We start from the raw sequence: 16928 nt of genomic DNA on the forward strand, positions 1-16928 counted from the left end.
ATCAGGAACACGAGGTGAGAAATCTGTGTTCACCGACAGTCCGTGAAGGCATCGTGGACAGCGGCGGCCCCGCCGACGTCGCAGTCACATGACGAGGTGGACAGAAACAAACATGGCGCCGCGAAAGTAAGGAAAAGTGCTGGGTGAGTGTTTGTGAGCGGAGCGCTGGCCTTCAACCGCCGCCTCAGCCGCTCGGAGTGCCGGGCAGGAGCGGCAGGCTGACCCGCTCTCTAGCGTCACGCTTTAGTTGCAGGAAAACCGAAAAGCGCCAACTTTTAACGGCCTCTTTTCGCTGACTCGTGTGGTCAGCTTGTTTCCATATCAACCGCTGCCCTCGCGCCGTGTGAGCTAACGTTACGTCCAGTGTGCGATGTTTCAGGCCGCTCACGCGCCTCTGTTTGTCTTTGTGTTAACGCAGAGGGCAGTTTGTTCAGGCCCCACCGCAGGACAGATGAGAGGAGGGAGGAGAAGAGGAGGAGGAGACCCACCATCATCAGGTGAAGCAGGTAGTAGGCGTGGCCTGAGGGCTGTCATTCATTCTGCTGTTTGTTATTAAAGACGGAAACAAGCGGTTCGAAGGATTAAAGCTTCGTGTTTTGGGGGTGAACTGACCCTTTAAATAATCCCGCTGAACAATCACAAACTTAAATTATTTAATCGTGACCATCAAAGCAAACTTCAGACTCGTATCACACATTCATGCTTGTTTTCTCAGCTGCTGTGCAAAAGTCTTGAGCCACCACTCATAATTATTTGGGATTTTACTCCATTGGGGACTTTTCTTTACATTTAAAATCAAAAAATGTGGAAAGAAAAAACAAAGTTTGGGGTATGGAAAGTATGTTTGAACCAGGAAGGTGATTCCCAAAGATCTATTAGCTGAAACTAGGTATATCTCAGCATGGTGTGCTGTGTGTTTTTAACAAAGAGGAGGAAGCTAGACGAGTGGAGGACAGAAGAAGTGAGAGGTGTTAACAGCAGGTGACAGTCATGTCCTTCAGAGAGAAGACCTGAGAGATCACTGAAGCCTCATCAGGAGTGGTCTCAGGGGAAGGATGGCTCTCAGGAAGCCATTCTTAAAGAAGGGAAACAGGTATGCCTCATCACACCTGAACTGGATTTAACATTAATGGACACAGGTCTGGTAGAGCAACCAATCAAAATCATGGTCCGAATGTGTGGAGGAGGTCAGGAGGGAGCTACAACAGCGAGTGTCTACAGCCGTCTGTAAAACATGGTGGAGGCTGTGTCGTGGTCTCTGCTGTCCTTCAATCAGTGTGTTGATCTCATCGAAACTGAATTATCAACTCTATGAAAGTGCGGTCAGATTTCCACACGCCATCAGTACCGTCTGGAAACATCTGACTGGCAGCAGCTTCGTTTTTCAGCATGAGGCTGATGCCAAACACACTGCCAGTGCAGGAGAAGCCTGAGGAACACCATCAGTCACAGATTGGCCTCGACAGAGCCCGGACCTCAACATCCCTGAAGCAGAGTGAGATCATTCTGATGGAGAACAGGACAAAAAACAGAAACATCCAAAGAAGAGCTTTGAATGTCCCTCAGGACGCTTGGAGAATCATTTCTGAAGATTCCTCAGAGAGTTCGGACTGTGCTGGAGGATGAAGTGATCCGACCAATTATCGACTTCACCAATCCAATGATGATTGGAGCAGAAGACAATGGTTGGGTGGATCCTAATGTTACGGACTGTGGTGATATTTGAGATCAGAAACGACGTGTTAATAAAACCCTGTTTGGAGCTCGGCAGCCACATGTTTTATTACGTGTTTATGGAAGCAGTGGATCTAAAGATGATTACTAATAACTTTAACTCAATGATTTTACGGCTGGTTGGTTTATTATTTAGAGTTTTGTGTGTCTGCTGGCTGCAGTTACTCAGGAATAGAGCAAGATGGCGCTGAGGAAGCAAAAGCTCATCGACGTGGCCTCTGAGAACCAGAAGGAGGAGGACTCGCAGGAGGACGAAGCTGCAGACGAGCAGGTGAAGAAACGCGAGCGTCCTGAATGAACATGAGGTCGCTCTCGTGGAACCAGGATCAGTAAAATCTGACTGATAATCTGGCAGCTGCATGAAAAACAACATCAGAACTGTTTGTCCTTTTTTGTCTCTGCAGGACGAGCTCTCGGCGTCGCTGCTCGCCACGTCAATGGCGAGGGAGAAACGGCAGAGGGAGAGCAAATCCAAACCTAAAGGTGCAGAAGCATGGAGGTGGAATCAGGGCATTTCGGGAGGTTCAAGAACTGCTGAACCTGTTTCATTTTGAGGGTGTAAGCAGGACTTTGGTGATGAAGCTCTGTGTGTGTGTTTGCAGAGATGTCCGAGGAGGAGATGATGGACTTGGCTCTGCGCCTGAGCGAACAGGAAGCGAGCGCCACGGCACTCAGACGGCAGCAAGAGGAGGAGGAGGCCATGATGAGGGCCATCAAGGAGAGCGTGAGTACAGAGCTGGAGCAGGCGTGCACGCATCTGGGTTTTATTTCTGTCCTGTTTACCTGTCGATCAGCAGCTGATGGCAGTTTGCACCAATCAGGGCCTCTCTGCAGAGCGCCCGCTCTTCTTCTCTAAGACGATGTTACAGATCTGCGTGAATCCTGACATTAGCATGGTTTACTTTTATGCGCTTCTGAGAGTTTCATTCATGTTCTTTAAAGTTAGCTAAAAGCTACAGAACAGCACAGATTACAATGCTAATCTTAGTAAATAAACAAATCAGAGCAAACAGACAAATGAATGCAGAGAAAGATGTTCCTGCTTTTCCTCTCACAGATGGTCGGCCAGACGCAGGCGTGCCGGACCCCCAAGAGTCCATCTCAGCCCGCCGACGTTTCCCTCAGGCTCTGCTCCCGCCGCAAACTAGCGTACTCGAACGGGAAGACAACGCTCGCCATCGATCGAGGAGCCTCAGAGGACGGCTGCCTTCAAGGTAACACCGGCGTCCATCTGAGGTCAGACTTCACACCAGGAAATAAATATGAAAGGCACTGTTTCTTTGTTCCAGCAGGATCTGGAGACGGTGACAACGGGAATTTAAAGAGGAAGAGGAAAGCGGGGAGTCCTCTGCCGGAGATGCCAGACTTGTCGCAGACTCAGGTCTACTCTCAGGCGTCTCCCTGCAGCTCCGAGTCTCTGCCGGCTCTCCCCGACTCGCCGCAGGTTCGTCATCGTCTGCGATCTGCAGGAAAACGTGTGTCAGAAAAGTCGTTTAAAGGTTCATCTCTTTGTTTCCTCCCAGAGCTCCGACTCCACACAGATCCAGGACTCACAGCTGCATCAGTCTCCCGTCTTTCCACTGACGGGCTGCCGGGCGGAGGTCCGCATCGGCCGGCTGAGCCAGGACCTGCTGGACACCTGCAGGAGCTCCGGGTTCGTGCTGTGCTCTCAGAATGGTTCGAACGCCACCCAAAAGTCCCGTCGTCCCGAGAGCCCGACGTTCCCTAAAAGTGACGTCGCCTCATGTCCCAAAAGCCCCGCCCTGTCTGGCACAGATCCCGACAACAGTGACGAGATTGAGCCGAGCCCCGAGTGCGCTAAAAGCCCCGTGTTTGGCAGGAACGCTCAGCACGAGAGGTCGCCGAGCGCCCGCAGACCCCGAGACGCCATGCGCAGCCAAGACGGTGAAAACTCAGGATTCACGTTTTCTTCTCAGGACAGTTTAACCCCCTCCGTGAAACCCACGTCCCCCGTGTTCCCACGAAGCCCCGGCATTCCTCCATCAGAACGGTTAGCATTCCCAGAAAGTCCCAATAGAGGACAGGCCGAGCCGAGCCACGCCCACTCCGAGAGCCCCGTTTTCGGACTGCAGCAGCAGAGGTGCGAGAGTCCTCCAGCCAACAGGAAGGTGAGCTCAGAGGTCGCAGTGCTGCATGCAGGGTCAGAGCGCGCTTTCCCCCAGAAAGCCGAACGCTCGATACATTTACGTGGATTCTCTGAAAGCGTCACGATGAGACGCTCGATCGTGTGCCTCACTGGTCCACACTGGGCACTCAGTTATTTGATGTTTATGTGACTTTTCAGACTCTTTTCTCTATTTTCGTTGCTCTTTATTGCAGGACGGTCAGAGTCGATTGGACGGGCTGAAAGCGTCCGAGTCAGGTAGGAAGGTCGCTCGCTCTGCTTTCGGACTGTGTGGACTCTGTCTGTTTTTATTGACGGTGTTTTTATTCTGGATTTCCTCGATGCAGACGAGCTGAGCGGGCGGGCCAAAGCCCCGAACCCGGCCGAGAGTCAGCTGACCAGCGATATGACGCTAGTCTGGTCTGACGGGGACGAGGACGTCACGGTACACAGCTGATCATTTTACTACAAGAACACAGCTCAGCTTGTCCACACAGACTGCAGATGAAGACGGGGGGATGTCTTCATCTCTGTCACATCATCTTAAAAATGTCGTTTTTTGCTTTTTTGTTTTTCCTGCAGCCGACCGGCTCTCCCAGCCCCGTCTTCCCAGAGGAGACGTCAGTTCATCAGGCGGAGAGCCCGGCGGCCTCCCTGAACCACGTGGCTGCTTCTTCAGGGGCGACTGGATCAAACTGCAGGTACGAAACCTCACGTGTCAGCTGTCAGGCTCACGAGACTCTGGTGAGTAAAAGATGAGGGGAGCGGGATGTTCACCTGTTTCTCTTTTTCAACCCTGAAATAACATTCACCGGTCTCACAGCCTACGTTACACCCACCCTCAGTCACCTGAGGTGGTTCATGCTCGTCCCAGCGCCTCCTCCCTGTCGAGGTTATCCAGGCAGATCCAGCTGGGCGATGTTATAAGTCTTTCATGGCCTAGAAATACCCTGAGGTCCCCCGAGAGGGACTGGGAAGCTTTGCTTGAACGGACAGATAGATGGAAGTGTTTCCTTAGAAACAAAGAAGGCGTGGCCTGAATACAGTCAGTAAACACGTGTCTGTGGGTTTTGTGCACGTTACTTGAATCCAGCTGTAACGTTTGTGCACACACAGACAGGACAGTGAAGTCCTGCTGCCGAACGAATCATGCAAACCAGTTTCCGTCTTCTCTCTGTCTGTTTGCAGCCTGCGTCCTCAGAGCAGCTCCAACAGACAAACTTCGCCTGAAACTTCTTCCAAGTCCGGCACAGAGGAGCCACGGCCTGATCGCAGCAGGACGCTCTCCTCTGTCGGCTCTGGAGAGTCCGCCGACTCCACCACGGTTCACTACTACTGGGGCGTTCCCTTCTGCCCGCGAGGCCTCGACCCAGACACGTACACGCAGGTGGTCACGCTACAGATTACGATAATTTATAACGGACTCGTTTACACGTTTACAGCACATCATGGTTCTGACATCAGGACGAGGCTTCGCTGCTGTCTTTTACTTCATGCATGAAATTCTGCAAAAATAATTAGTGACTCTTTCAGTAATTAAATGTAGTTTTGGTCTTAGATGTGACAGAAGTCAACATGGCCGACGTTTCAAATGTGAAGTCAGCGTGTCTACAAATAATCCCTGAAATGTTTACACAGTTTTTTTCTACTTGTGGAACTTTATGATGTCACAGGGGGGGGTATGGCTATTGTCAGTCAGAGAAGCCCCGCCACCTGCTGTTTACGAGGGACAGCCAATCAGAACAAAGTCATAAAAGGCGGAGACAGAGGATGAGCCGAGAGGCTGCAGAAGCCCCTGTTTAGGATAAAGAAGGATTATTTTCAGCTGTAAATCATGCAAAGCAGCTTTAATGAAGTCCAGGGATTATTTCAAATTTATTTTATTGTGTAAAATAAATTTGTTTGTTTTTATTCTTAAAAATGTCAAAATCAAATCTGAGTCACTGTGAAATCAGTAACGTGATGCGTGTGTGACGGAGAATGTTGACCCGAGTATCATAAGCGTGTGTCCACTCATCCTTCCTGTCGCCGCTCAGGTGATCGTGGCTCAGATGGAGGTTTACGAGAAGACTCTGAAACGGGCTCAGCGGCGTCTGCTGAGGAAGGCGGAGTGGGGCGAGGCCGTCCTGCCGCAAACGGAGGTACAAAAATGTCTCAGAAGATTACGTTTGTTTGCTTCTGTTCCAGATGTTTGAACACGTGTGATGTTTTTAGGAATCGCCGTCGCACGAGTTGCCCGCTGGATCGCCTCAGCGTCACGCCGCTCGCAGGTAAAACTCTGCTCTCGGCCGTGAAGCGGCGTCTGCTTCGTGTTTGGAGGTTAAAGGAGATTTCCGTCTGATCTGACGAGGAACGTTCGATTTGTTCAAACTGGCTTTCAGACGAGGTCTCAGGCTGAGGAGCAAAACTCAGGATGAAGCTGCTGATACTCCGACAACGGAGGAGAAGGAGGAGGAAGAGGAGCAAACGAAGACGGAAAACAAAGAGGAGGACGGGAAGAAGGATGGAGACGAAGAACCGATGGACGCTGAGGACTGTGAGGTTTGTCCAGGTAAGGATTTTGTCTCCGCTGTCCTCACGCCTGAGCCTGAGTTCAACGTTTTTCTTCAGACTAGAAGAAACTCCTCAGATTGTCTCTAATCAGGAAGTTGAGACGCCGAGGCTGATGTGAGTGTAAAGGACCTGGATGCAGTGAGAGGAGTGAACAACGATGCTGTGATATGTTTGTGTGTTTTTATTATCTGTGTTTTCCAATAACGTTATTCTTCATTTGACCTCAGAGACGCAGCTGAGCGGCGACAGCAGTCAGGACGTGACGCTGGTGTGTGACGCAGAAGATCAGGTGAGTCTGCTCAGGTGTGCGGGAGAAACTCGCAGACAGGAAGTCAGGAGGTTAACTGCAGGTCCCAACTGACTCCTCCTCCACCCGGGAGCAGCTGGCGGTCCTCGCTCTGCTCAGCCTCCGGTTCGTTGCGTGCAGGACCTGCAGAGCAGACTGGGACCGCCGTCAGCGGCTCCTCTCCATCACGGTGGAGTTTGAGTCTGACAGGAAGGACTGCTTTCAACTGATTAGCAGCAACTAGACTTTCAAAATAAGAGTGTGGAGCTTGTCTGCTAGTAAATGGATGGTGTTAGAGAAGATACCTGCAGCACCGTCACAGTCACGATTTCATTGATGAACGTGTGTGTGTGTGTGTGTGTGTGTGTGTGTGTGTGTGTGTGTGTGTGTGTGTGTGTGTGTGTGTGTGTGTGTGTGTTCATCCTTTATATCTGAGCTCATGTGTTCTGATCTAACTGCGTTAAAGCTGATTGGCCGACTCTGACAGGAACTGGTCCTGAGTTTCCAGGGCAGCACGGTGCTGCAGTGGTTAGCACTGATGCGTCATGTTGTGGATGTTCTAGGTTCAAGTCCACAGGTCAGCACCACCTCTGCATGTTCTCTTCCTCAGAGACACGAGACCCTGAACTGTACAAGCAGCAGGTGGAGGTGCTGGGTGGGTTTGTGTGTGGCAGCAGTCAGTAAATTATGTGTTAAAGTGCTAAAATAATGTGAAAAGTTTGTCCGCAGCCTGCAGCTAAAACTCCGGAGATTCAGATGATCCTTCACGCTGATCCTCCCTCCAGGAGCGAGCCACAGGTGGAGGAGGTGGAGGCCGACGGTAATCAGACAGAAAAGCTTCATTTTCACCCTCCATGCTGCGTGTTTAAGAAGCTGAAGCTGTCATTTATCCTCAGCTCCAACAGGTGAACAAATGGAGGCGGACGTCCCCGTCAGGAGCAGCGAGGGCAGCGCCGGTCAGCCTGCGAGCAGGGAGGAGGTGCAGGAGGACGGAGGGGATCCAGATGTGGAGGAGATAAAGGACCAAGCGCCGGAGCCGGCCGTCGTCCCCCGCAGCCCCGAGACCGCCGTCGACTGCCCGCTCTGCCAAGCGTCCTTCCCCGCGAGCAGGATCGAGATGCACGCCGCGTACTGCGACGGCGAGGTAGCAGTCGTGGAGGAGAGGAGGCCCAAGGTCGACTACATACAAGGTGAGTTGTTTTTTTTAAAAATCCGCAGAGTTCATCAGGAACTTTAATCGTTCAAACGCAGCGAGCGGCTCGAAAAAGGAGAAACAAGAACAGCTCAGAGAAATCTGCGATGAAAGAAAACACAGAAGAAGAAAAACAACAAAGACGTCAAAGAACAAAATGATAAAACACTGCTGAAGGTTCATAGATCGGAAAGATGCTTTAACTGTCACACATGCACTGTAGATGACAGAGGATGGTTTATTTTGTCTTACAGCAGCCACAGAGTAACTCAGTAACATAAGTTACATAATAGGAAAAAAGAAGGAATGAAGGAGTAATAGAAATGAAATAAATCATAGAATAAAGAAGCTTTTATATAATAGTGAAGTTCCACTGTTGTTCAGCAAGCTGCGATCATAAACCCGAGCTTCCATGATCGGGACGTTTGTTTTGGTTTGTCGTCATCGTGGAAATCTTTCGGACATATTCAGAAGCAAAACCTTTCCTCTGTGCTGCGTCTCGTATATCCGAGCCGATCGCGGCTCTGCTGGAAGCTGCACTGTGCAGTCACACTCGTCCTGTGTGATGGTTTTAAATGATGATTCATTCTGCGTCAGCCAAATATATAAAGAACACAGTGCTTCACGTTTTGAATGAAATCGGAGTTCAGGCTGTGTCAAACTCGGGCGTGGCGAGCGTGGGCGTTAGATTATCGGAGTAATTCACAGGTAGAAAATCAGTTCTCTCAAGATTTTTTTATTCCAAACCTTCACATTGAAGCTAGTTGGATGCTTTTCTGTATCAGTGTGTCCAATTTTAAACCTAACAGTGACAAAACGCTGCCACCCTCAGGCCAAACTGGGAATTACAACATGAGTCACCGGTGAGAGTCAGATGTGGCATTTTGTGGTTTGATTTGTGGTTTCAGTCGGAGCTTTGTTCTCCTCTTTAGTGTCACGGAAGACTCAGAGGAAGAGAACACACAGAGCGAACGCCGAAGACACAAATGAGGGCGCTGACGTTGGCAGGTAGGTGTGTCTGCGGCGATGTCTACATTAGCTGCAAGAGCTCTTTGTTTTCTGACTCGCTGCTTTCTTCTAAATTAATCCAACAGGAACCAGGAGAAGTGCTACATCTGTCAGAGAGCCGTGCCTCTGAAGGACTACAGCCGACACACCGAGCTCTGCATCCAGCGCCACGGATCCAAGACTGCAGCTGTAAGCCGGCGACGCTCTGAAACCGCACACCTGTCTGCTTGTAGCTTAGACAGTCCACCAGTTTAGTCTGCAACAAACCGCGATCAGCCTTTTTTTCACTGTGTAAACTCAAATCTGTTTACAAAGAAAGAGCAGGCACATTTGAGCCGCTCGTTTCAGTGAAACTTTAGCTCGTCATCTTGGTTTGGTTTCGTGTTTTTACTCTGGACCCACTTGTTTTTAAATTTCTATAGTAAGTCATGGAAAACCAAACATGCTACTGTGCAGAGCAGGGCGATATGGCCAAAAATATTTATCACGATGTACATTTGAAAATTTGCGTTATAAATGACGATATAATTGATGCGAGACAAAATACAACCCCACAACTTTACTAGTGCGAAAAACACCCATTTATTTTCACTTAAACAAGCAGCTGTTTTTTATGTACATTAAAGCTATATAAAAATGTAACAGTGCAAATGCAAATTCCTTGCTGAAAGTTTAACCAAAAGGCATTTCCAGTGGAAATGGGCTGACATATCCTGAGCATAACCATAATATCCACTGAAGTTAAAAAGAGGTGCTTTGCAACATTAAACTGCAGTGTGCCAAATAAAAAGCCAAATATGTATTTTTCAGACCATAAGGTGCACGGGATTATAAGACAACAAAGCAGTCAGATAAATCAAACTTTATTAAACTCATTCTTCTTGCTTCCTCCACTTCTGTACCATTGATTCATTAATGCTGTATTCTATCACAGCTGCTCTATTCCCATGTTGTTGCAGTATATTAATGACTAACCTCATATTGTGGATGGATTATCTCAGTTGTTCTCCTGACTGAAGTTTGGTCCGTTTACAGCATCCTGCCATGCGACTGTATTTGTCTCTAACCATCAGGAACCCTCACGTTAACTTTTATTGAGTGGAAAAAGGTTAGCGTTCATCCTCTAGCTTCACTGTGTTTATGCTAACATAGCTGTGGGATAGGGCAGGGATAGCTCAGTAGGTAGAGTGGTGGCCCCATGATCGGAAGGTCGGGGGTTCGATTCCCCTGAGGTACCCCTGAGCAAGGTACCGTCCCTACACACTGCTCCCCGGGCGCCCAGTGGCTGCCCACTGCTTCACTGAGTGAATGGGTTAAATGCAGAGAGGGATTTTCCCCACGGGGACCAATAAAGTACACTTTCTTCTGTGTCGCTAGCGATCACGTAGCACATCATTATATACCAGCTAGCCCAACTTCAGTAACCCTACAAACGTCACTGCTGTTTAGTTTCCTGTCTTCATTTATGTTGGAAGTGATAGCAGAGCTGTACGTTTGAATTTTTTCAGAAATCTCTCAGTCAGAACATGCAATATCATGCTTAGGTAACTAGCGAAACTAGCGAGCTAACTTCTGTTAACTTCCTGCTAACTTCTAACTCGTTAAATGTAATAAACTCTGTTTTCATGGATGCCTGGATGTTAAACTTCATAGTTACACCTGGTAAAGCAGCAATGCTGATCGTTTTATTAAAGATGAAAGAATTTAGACAGTTTTTAACTCTCAGTGATGCTGCAGTGATCGTTTGACTTTGGGACCTGAAGGGGGCGGAGTTTAGGACCCAGATTACTTCCCGAATTACGAGCACCTTAGTCCGACAAATACGGCAATAGACCCTGTGCACGAGAAAACGCTAACTTCCTGGTTTGAGACCGGATGTGGGGTTGTACATTTCTGGTAGCTTTACTTTGCGGTCAATCGCTACTGCGAAGATATCCTCCAAAATCATGTCCAAAACTGGAAAACGGAAAGATGGCGTTAAGTTACAAAGAGCAGAAGGTGGGAACACTCACCGCTGCTGTGTCATAAAAATCTAATGATCAGTTTTGATGTTTAAAGCGTTTAGATCGATCAGTTGTTTACATCACTCAACACAAGCAGAACTGCATTACTGCAGCAGAAGACACCTCGTCCACATGCAGAAGCACATCTCTGTATAGAGACTGGTCTCATGATTTAAACAGGCAAATGTTCAGCATTCAAACTACAGGTGAACAATAGTCAAACCAGATGTTTCCCCGTTATGTCGAGATCAGCTCGTCAAGTACACACCTACACAGCATGTTAACAAACCGTGAAAAAAGCCACACAAAAAATGAACGACTGCTGGTAAGGGTTTCTATACATTAGTATTTACAAAGGGTATGTTGTGACTTGCCTTCAAAATTATAGTCGTCCCTCACTATAACGCGGTTCACCTTTCACCTCGCTGTTTCGCAGATTTTTTTAGTGCAAGTTTGCGCTTTTTTTTTTTTTACATCACATTGTGTCCTGCGTCCTGATCACTGCTGACGATCTCCTCCGTCTCTCCTGTACAGTACAGAATCGCTGCATCGATGCTAGCAGTGTGACTCTGAAGTGCAGCGCTGTATGTCCACGATGTCCACCAAACGTTTTGCACCGTCAAAAATAAAATTGGCTCCTTGATTTCACCTCTCGCTGGTTATTTTTAGAACATAACACCCGCGATAAACGAGGGACAGCTGAGAAATATAACATTTGAATCCTTTTTCTCTTTTGCTCTGAGGCGCGGGGGAAAAATATCGACAAGTCGATGAACATCATTTACAGATATATTGGGTAAATGCCCGAGACATCTATAGAAATGTAAATCGCCGCTTGATTCATTCATTTGCTTAACTTGTTTTGGACCGTAAACCAGGACACCGGAAACAAAGCTCCCCACAGGAGTTTCCGCACCGGACGTAGCATATGCTAACGTGCACATAGTCAATAACAACGGCTGCTTGCATGTTCTACAAAAAAAAAAAAAAAAGTTCTTTGGTGGGTATGTGACAGACAAACACCACCACTGAAGTGGGACCATCTTTACAAACCAATTCTGGATCATCCGTTTCACTCAACGATCCACCTTCTCCCTTCTCATTCTCCGTTACCACCGTGCTTTTTCGGCCATGTGCGCCTGCGCGTTTTACCCATATTCTATCGTGATATTTCATTTTCTTATCGTTGCCTAACATTGTACCGATATTACCGTGAACGGTATAATATGGCCCAGCCCTACTACTGTGTTGTAGTGTGAGCGGTGAGGTCTTTATCAGCACTAAAACATGTAAAACATGAAAATACAGGACCAATTGGACCCTCTGGCAGCCCTGCTCTGGACCCCGGGCCTTATGTTTGACACCCCCCTTTGCCAGATGGCTTTGGCGGTGTAGATCCACAGGTGACAGTCTGACAGGAAGCAGGATGTTCGTAGCATTTTTCCAGGAGAAACATCAAGGAAAATGTGTAACAGCAGCAAGCTTTTATTTTGAAATCAGACACCTGTTGATCCTAAATTACAGCAGGCTTTTGTTTTGTTATTCCTAAACTTAGTTTTTATTGTTTTTTGGTTAAAAGCAGAGCAGACGGAGCAGGAGACAACAGACAGGGACATCATAGCTCAGGTGACGAAGAAGAGAAGCTGCTTGAAAAGCTGAAGAGTTTCATTCAAAGTGCCGACTGTTGGTGTTAAAAGAGTAAAAGTTCAGTAAAGAAACTTAAAGATGTTTAAAAGTTGTTGTTTTCTGATCTTGCAGAGGGGAAATCTGCTGCTGGCTCTGGATCAGACGGAGAGCAGAGACTCGGGTACGTCATCGTTGTTGCTCTTTGTTTTTCTTCCTCTGAAACACAAAAATCTGAATGATTTAAAAAAGCAAAGGCTGTATATAAAAGATGGATGTAGCCCCATTACGGTGGTTTGTCATTTGATGTCATTGTTTTTTAGGGGGTTTTCCTGAAGGCAGAATTTGCCAGATTCAGATGAGAGCGCGGAGTGCTAAGCTATCGGCTAATGCTAGCTAGCTTTGTTAGCATGTATAATTGACTGCATGGTTGTATCACAGATACCTGCTAATAGTTGCTGAATAACAAATTTGAAATCACCATGTTTGTAGCACAGTCATTGGACGGTCTGAGGCAGCCATGTTTTTACAGCCACGCCCCCAATAAAGCAGCCTGCAGGAACGTTGCTGAATTTACTGTTCAATACGTAAAGTAAAGGTTTTTTTTATTCTGAGCAGTGATGAAGAAATCTTCTCATTTATCGATTTATCGTGTGATGCTGCTGATGTGATGTCAGAGAGCCCGAGGCTCCGCGTGAGCGTTTGATTCAGTGGAAACGAGCTGACAAAGAAAAGACTGTCGGATCATTAGCTGTATGTATTATTGTTATTATTATGAGTTTATTTAGGTGATTTTCTTTAACTTACACAGAATAAAACAATGATGATAAAAAACAAAGAAAAAGTAAAATAGAGTAAACACTGATGAGACGTTCCTGTGAGCTCAAAGCTTCCAGCAGAGAGGTCTGTTTGAGACGGCTGCAGTTCCTCACGCTGACCACCAGAGGGCGTCTGACGCTCATATCTGTTTTTGCTTCCTCGTTTTTCTTTATGACAGCACTGTCAGCAGGTCAAAGGTCACACAAGTGACATGTGAAGGAGCATGCTCAAAAATAAAAGCCTCCGCCTGTGGACTCCTGATGGGAGAAAAATGCCAGAGTCCCGACTGCTCTCTGCAGATCACAGGAGCTAAATGAAAACCCAAAAGTCTGAGTCACAGTTAAACATCTTCAGCGACAACTCGCCGTGACCTTCGTGCAGAGCGGAGCGTCTCGCTGTCAGACTTTGTCTTTTGTTTCCGTTCTCACTGGAATTTGTTTTTCCGAGGCGAGGCCCGCGCCGGCCTTGGCCTTGTTGCAGTGTAGTCTAACGAGCTTAAAGGGAGGAAAACACGAGGAATGAGTCTCAGATGTCCACGATAAACGTGTCCAAAGCTAAACGCTCAGCGCTCAGGCTTCAGACTGGGATGGAGTCAAATTATAATCTCTTTATTTAACTTATTCACCAAACTGAGCCGCGCTTCACTGAGCAGTGATGAGCTGCTCGTCACGTTTCAGCAGCAGGACTCAGTTACAGCCCTCGTGTTTCACAGGCGTCCTAAATCAAACAGTCTGGCCTCCCGAAGGTTCACCGTGAAGAACTTTCTCACACATTTGAACCCTGAGATGAAGTTACTGAGTGGAGACTTTGATAGTTCTGGTATAAAGTCTTTTGTTATGATGATTATTGAGACTCTGATGTGACTGATTATAGATGAAGCTCCAGGTTTTGTTCTTCTGTTATCAACGTTCCCGTTTCTAAAAGTCAGGGACACGGGGTCGGGATGTTTCTAGAAACGGGGAAAGCTGTTGTCCTGCTGATGTGATGTCACCGCTGAATCAGGGTTCATAAAGTCACGTTTTCCTGCCTCGCTGTGTTTCTGCAGATGCTGGCCCGTCTGGATCCAAAGTCCTGCCCGGGTAAGGCGCCTTTAAAACAGCTCTGGGTTTGAAGTCCAGCTGTAAAGACACCTGAAATCTTCCTGCTACACCCTGTTTGCTCAAGTTTTAGACGCCTGAAATCTTCTCTGTCTTCATTCTTTCAGTGATGTCATCGATCTGCGGGATGATGATGATGACGAGGAGGAAGTGTCAGCATTCAGGGTCAGTAACTCTCCCATCAGGTCCTTCACACCCATCTCAGAAGCCGCCGACTGCCTTATCGACTTCAAGAAACAGCAGCGAGCCAAGAAGCCGTACCAAAGACGCCGATGAGGGCGGAGCCTTAACTGGAGCCCACAGCGGGCTGAAGGACATTTCTGCAGATCGAACTTTTGAGTGCTGAAAGTGCGTCGGGCTGACGCTGAAGATGTCTCAGTCTACCTCCTCATGAACATTTCCTTTATGTTACTGTAGCTTCGCTCAAACATGAAATGAAATTAAATGTTGGATTTTCTGCCTTTGATTTTCTGTCCCGTCGTCATGGATACTCGTGTGGAAACAGCGGGTTAGATGCGCTGAGGCGCTGCTCACTGCATTTACAGGTGAGGCCAAACCAAAGTACCTGCAGTTCCTCTAGTGGCCACATGAGGCGGCAGTGAGTCAGTCCCCATAAACTCTCACAGTACAGTCGAGTTTTCAGCTGATCGTTTCACTCGGTGTGCTTGTGTGCGCTGGCCTTCGGTGAACATTCTGCTCGCCGTGCTCTGACACACCTTTGTGTTGCCAAGCGACTGGGATGGGTGGGATTAGAAATGAGTCTGTCAGAGGGACGCCTCAGGTTAGAGAGGCGAGGCTGACGTGGTCTGGACAAAGGAGGAGAAGAGGGAGACCTCAGAGCTCTCTGGGTGTCATCCAGAGCAGGATAGGCTGGTTATGGAGGCAGGTGGTCCGGCGTGGTTACCTCTGAGGTCACTGAAGGAAGAAGTGCTGAATGTGGCTGTGCTGAAGTCGTGACTGAGTGATTGTGTCAGCTCAGAGTTTCCTAGATTACCCAAGAAAAACACCGCAGAAAGTCCGGTGTGCCCTCAAGCAAGGGTGTTGTGCCATCACAGTTGGTGCACCTCAGCAGCATCAGACAGACGGGCCTGCAGCTGGTTGGGTGAAGGTGTCTTTTGGACCAGCCTTTTCCTCCGTCGTGGCTCAGAAATGACACTACAGCACCAAACTGCATCTGTCATCGCTCCAGGAGAGTGACACGCCACGGCATCCAGACCTCACTTTCCTGTAACGTAACAGTAACATCGAAGACTTCCTGTAAACCAGAGGACACCACGGTTAGAGAGGTTTGCTCCACAGATGAACTTAACAGTGTCGGTGCTTGAGTCGAGTCCCGCTCTGTGCATTGTTTCCTCGATCAAAGATGGACGAAGGCTTGTGATGTCACTTTCTGGGTTTTGAGGCCTCAGCGTCACCATTTTGGCTGCTAACCTGTTCACCCGCTGTTGGCAAGCTAGCCCTTGCATGGTACCTGCTGAGTAGCACACTGAATAAATGCCTAGCATGAAATATTAGTTCTCAAATAATTTAAAAAAGGCTCAACAGCACAAACACGCTGCAGAGGCCCAGGGAGTCCTGCTAGCAGCCTGTCAGTCACAGAGGCCACGCCCCCTAGCTTTGAGGAACAGGCTGTCTGTAAAATCCGTCACCGCCGGAGCCTCGAGTGGCGCCGGAGGAACTGCAGTGTAATGTGCATTATTCTTACTCAGCCTCCAAACTGAGCTAAAGAAAGAAAAACTAGAAGTGCTTTGTTTGTCTTCACAAGACAAAAATGATCAAAATCAATATTGTTGTGAATGTTTTCTATAAAATCTCATAAACGAGTGTTTCCTGTTCTGCACTGACTCGTCCTGTGTCTGAACACTGAGAGTTTCTTACTTTGCAGTGAAAGTCAGTTTACTGATTATTCCCGATGTAAGTGAACGCAGCACTGATGAGTTATCTGAAAACATCACCGTCCTGTAAGATCTTTCTGCCTCATTTTCACCTCTTTGGCCACAAAACACTTGAATCGAACCTCTTCCCATTTCTTTGATGAAAACAGACTTAAATGAACTGCGCTGAACTCCGAACACTTCGTGTCCTTCATCGTTCGTCCTTCACACGATCTCTGCACCTTCAGGAGGCCCCAGACGGCCTGTCGTCGGGTTCATTTGCTCCAGCCTTAGGTTTCAGTTTCCTCGCAACATTCTGTGGCCGCTGTGTTGAAACATTCGCTGTCTCAACGCTGAGCGAGTTGCACCACCAGGCGAAAGTTTAGAAAGAATAAAGGCGCAACTTAAGTTTGGATGAAGAAATGAGCTTCTTAGAATAACGAGCAGCACAGGTGGAGCCGGGGTTTCTGCAACTTCCTGGGTTTATTTAGTGGACAGGTTCTCTGAAACGAGACGAAGAAACCACCGAGCTGCTCAACGATGAGTAATCAGTGAGTCACGTTCTTCATACACCACCACACAGTCACCTGACAGCTCCAGCTGTGACCTGACCG

At 48.0% G+C, this 16928-nt stretch overlaps 1 protein-coding gene across 9 annotated transcripts; it reads left to right on the forward strand.

The window, feature by feature from the left end:
• Nucleotides 1–5: 5 nt before the first annotated feature.
• Nucleotides 6–14906, forward strand: uimc1 (ubiquitin interaction motif containing 1). Of its 9 annotated transcripts, none has more exons than XM_086308205.1 (23): nucleotides 6–143; nucleotides 419–506; nucleotides 929–1093; nucleotides 1896–2005; nucleotides 2139–2217; nucleotides 2337–2458; nucleotides 2792–3178; nucleotides 3258–3863; nucleotides 4075–4117; nucleotides 4207–4304; nucleotides 4442–4560; nucleotides 5048–5246; nucleotides 5896–6000; nucleotides 6074–6129; nucleotides 6241–6410; nucleotides 6640–6701; nucleotides 7428–7518; nucleotides 7595–7888; nucleotides 8823–8898; nucleotides 8985–9087; nucleotides 12660–12708; nucleotides 14389–14422; nucleotides 14548–14906. In XM_086308205.1, exons 4-23 carry the CDS (start codon nucleotides 1916–1918, stop codon nucleotides 14714–14716), a joined length of 2952 nt encoding a protein of 983 aa, XP_086164331.1. In that variant the 5' UTR covers nucleotides 6–143; nucleotides 419–506; nucleotides 929–1093; nucleotides 1896–1915; the 3' UTR covers nucleotides 14717–14906. The 9 variants fall into 9 exon arrangements, 7 of the variants coding, with proteins under 7 accessions (XP_086164331.1, XP_086164335.1, XP_086164329.1 ...); XM_086308209.1 differs by lacking the exon at nucleotides 929–1093 and having other exon boundaries at nucleotides 2792–2948; nucleotides 3027–3178; XM_086308203.1 differs by lacking the exon at nucleotides 929–1093.
• The last annotated feature ends 2022 nt before the right edge of the window (nucleotides 14907–16928 follow it).

This window comes from Aulonocara sp. 'chitande type north' Nkhata Bay, linkage group LG10 (assembly GCF_057382095.1).
Source record: "Aulonocara sp. 'chitande type north' Nkhata Bay isolate Kocher_YH1m ecotype deep benthic linkage group LG10, A_spYH_male_GT1.1, whole genome shotgun sequence".
NCBI lineage: Eukaryota > Metazoa > Chordata > Actinopteri > Cichliformes > Cichlidae > Aulonocara > Aulonocara sp. 'chitande type north' Nkhata Bay.

Coding starts and splice junctions, on each gene's coding strand:
- uimc1 (XM_086308205.1), top strand. CDS start 1,916: ATGGCGCTGAGGAAGCAAAAGCTCATCGACGTGGCCTCTGAGAACCAG. Junction 2,459..2,791: donor TGAGGGCCATCAAGGAGAGC/GTGAGTACAGAG, acceptor TTCCTCTCACAG/ATGGTCGGCCAGACGCAGGC. Junction 3,179..3,257: donor CTCTCCCCGACTCGCCGCAG/GTTCGTCATCGT, acceptor GTTTCCTCCCAG/AGCTCCGACTCCACACAGAT.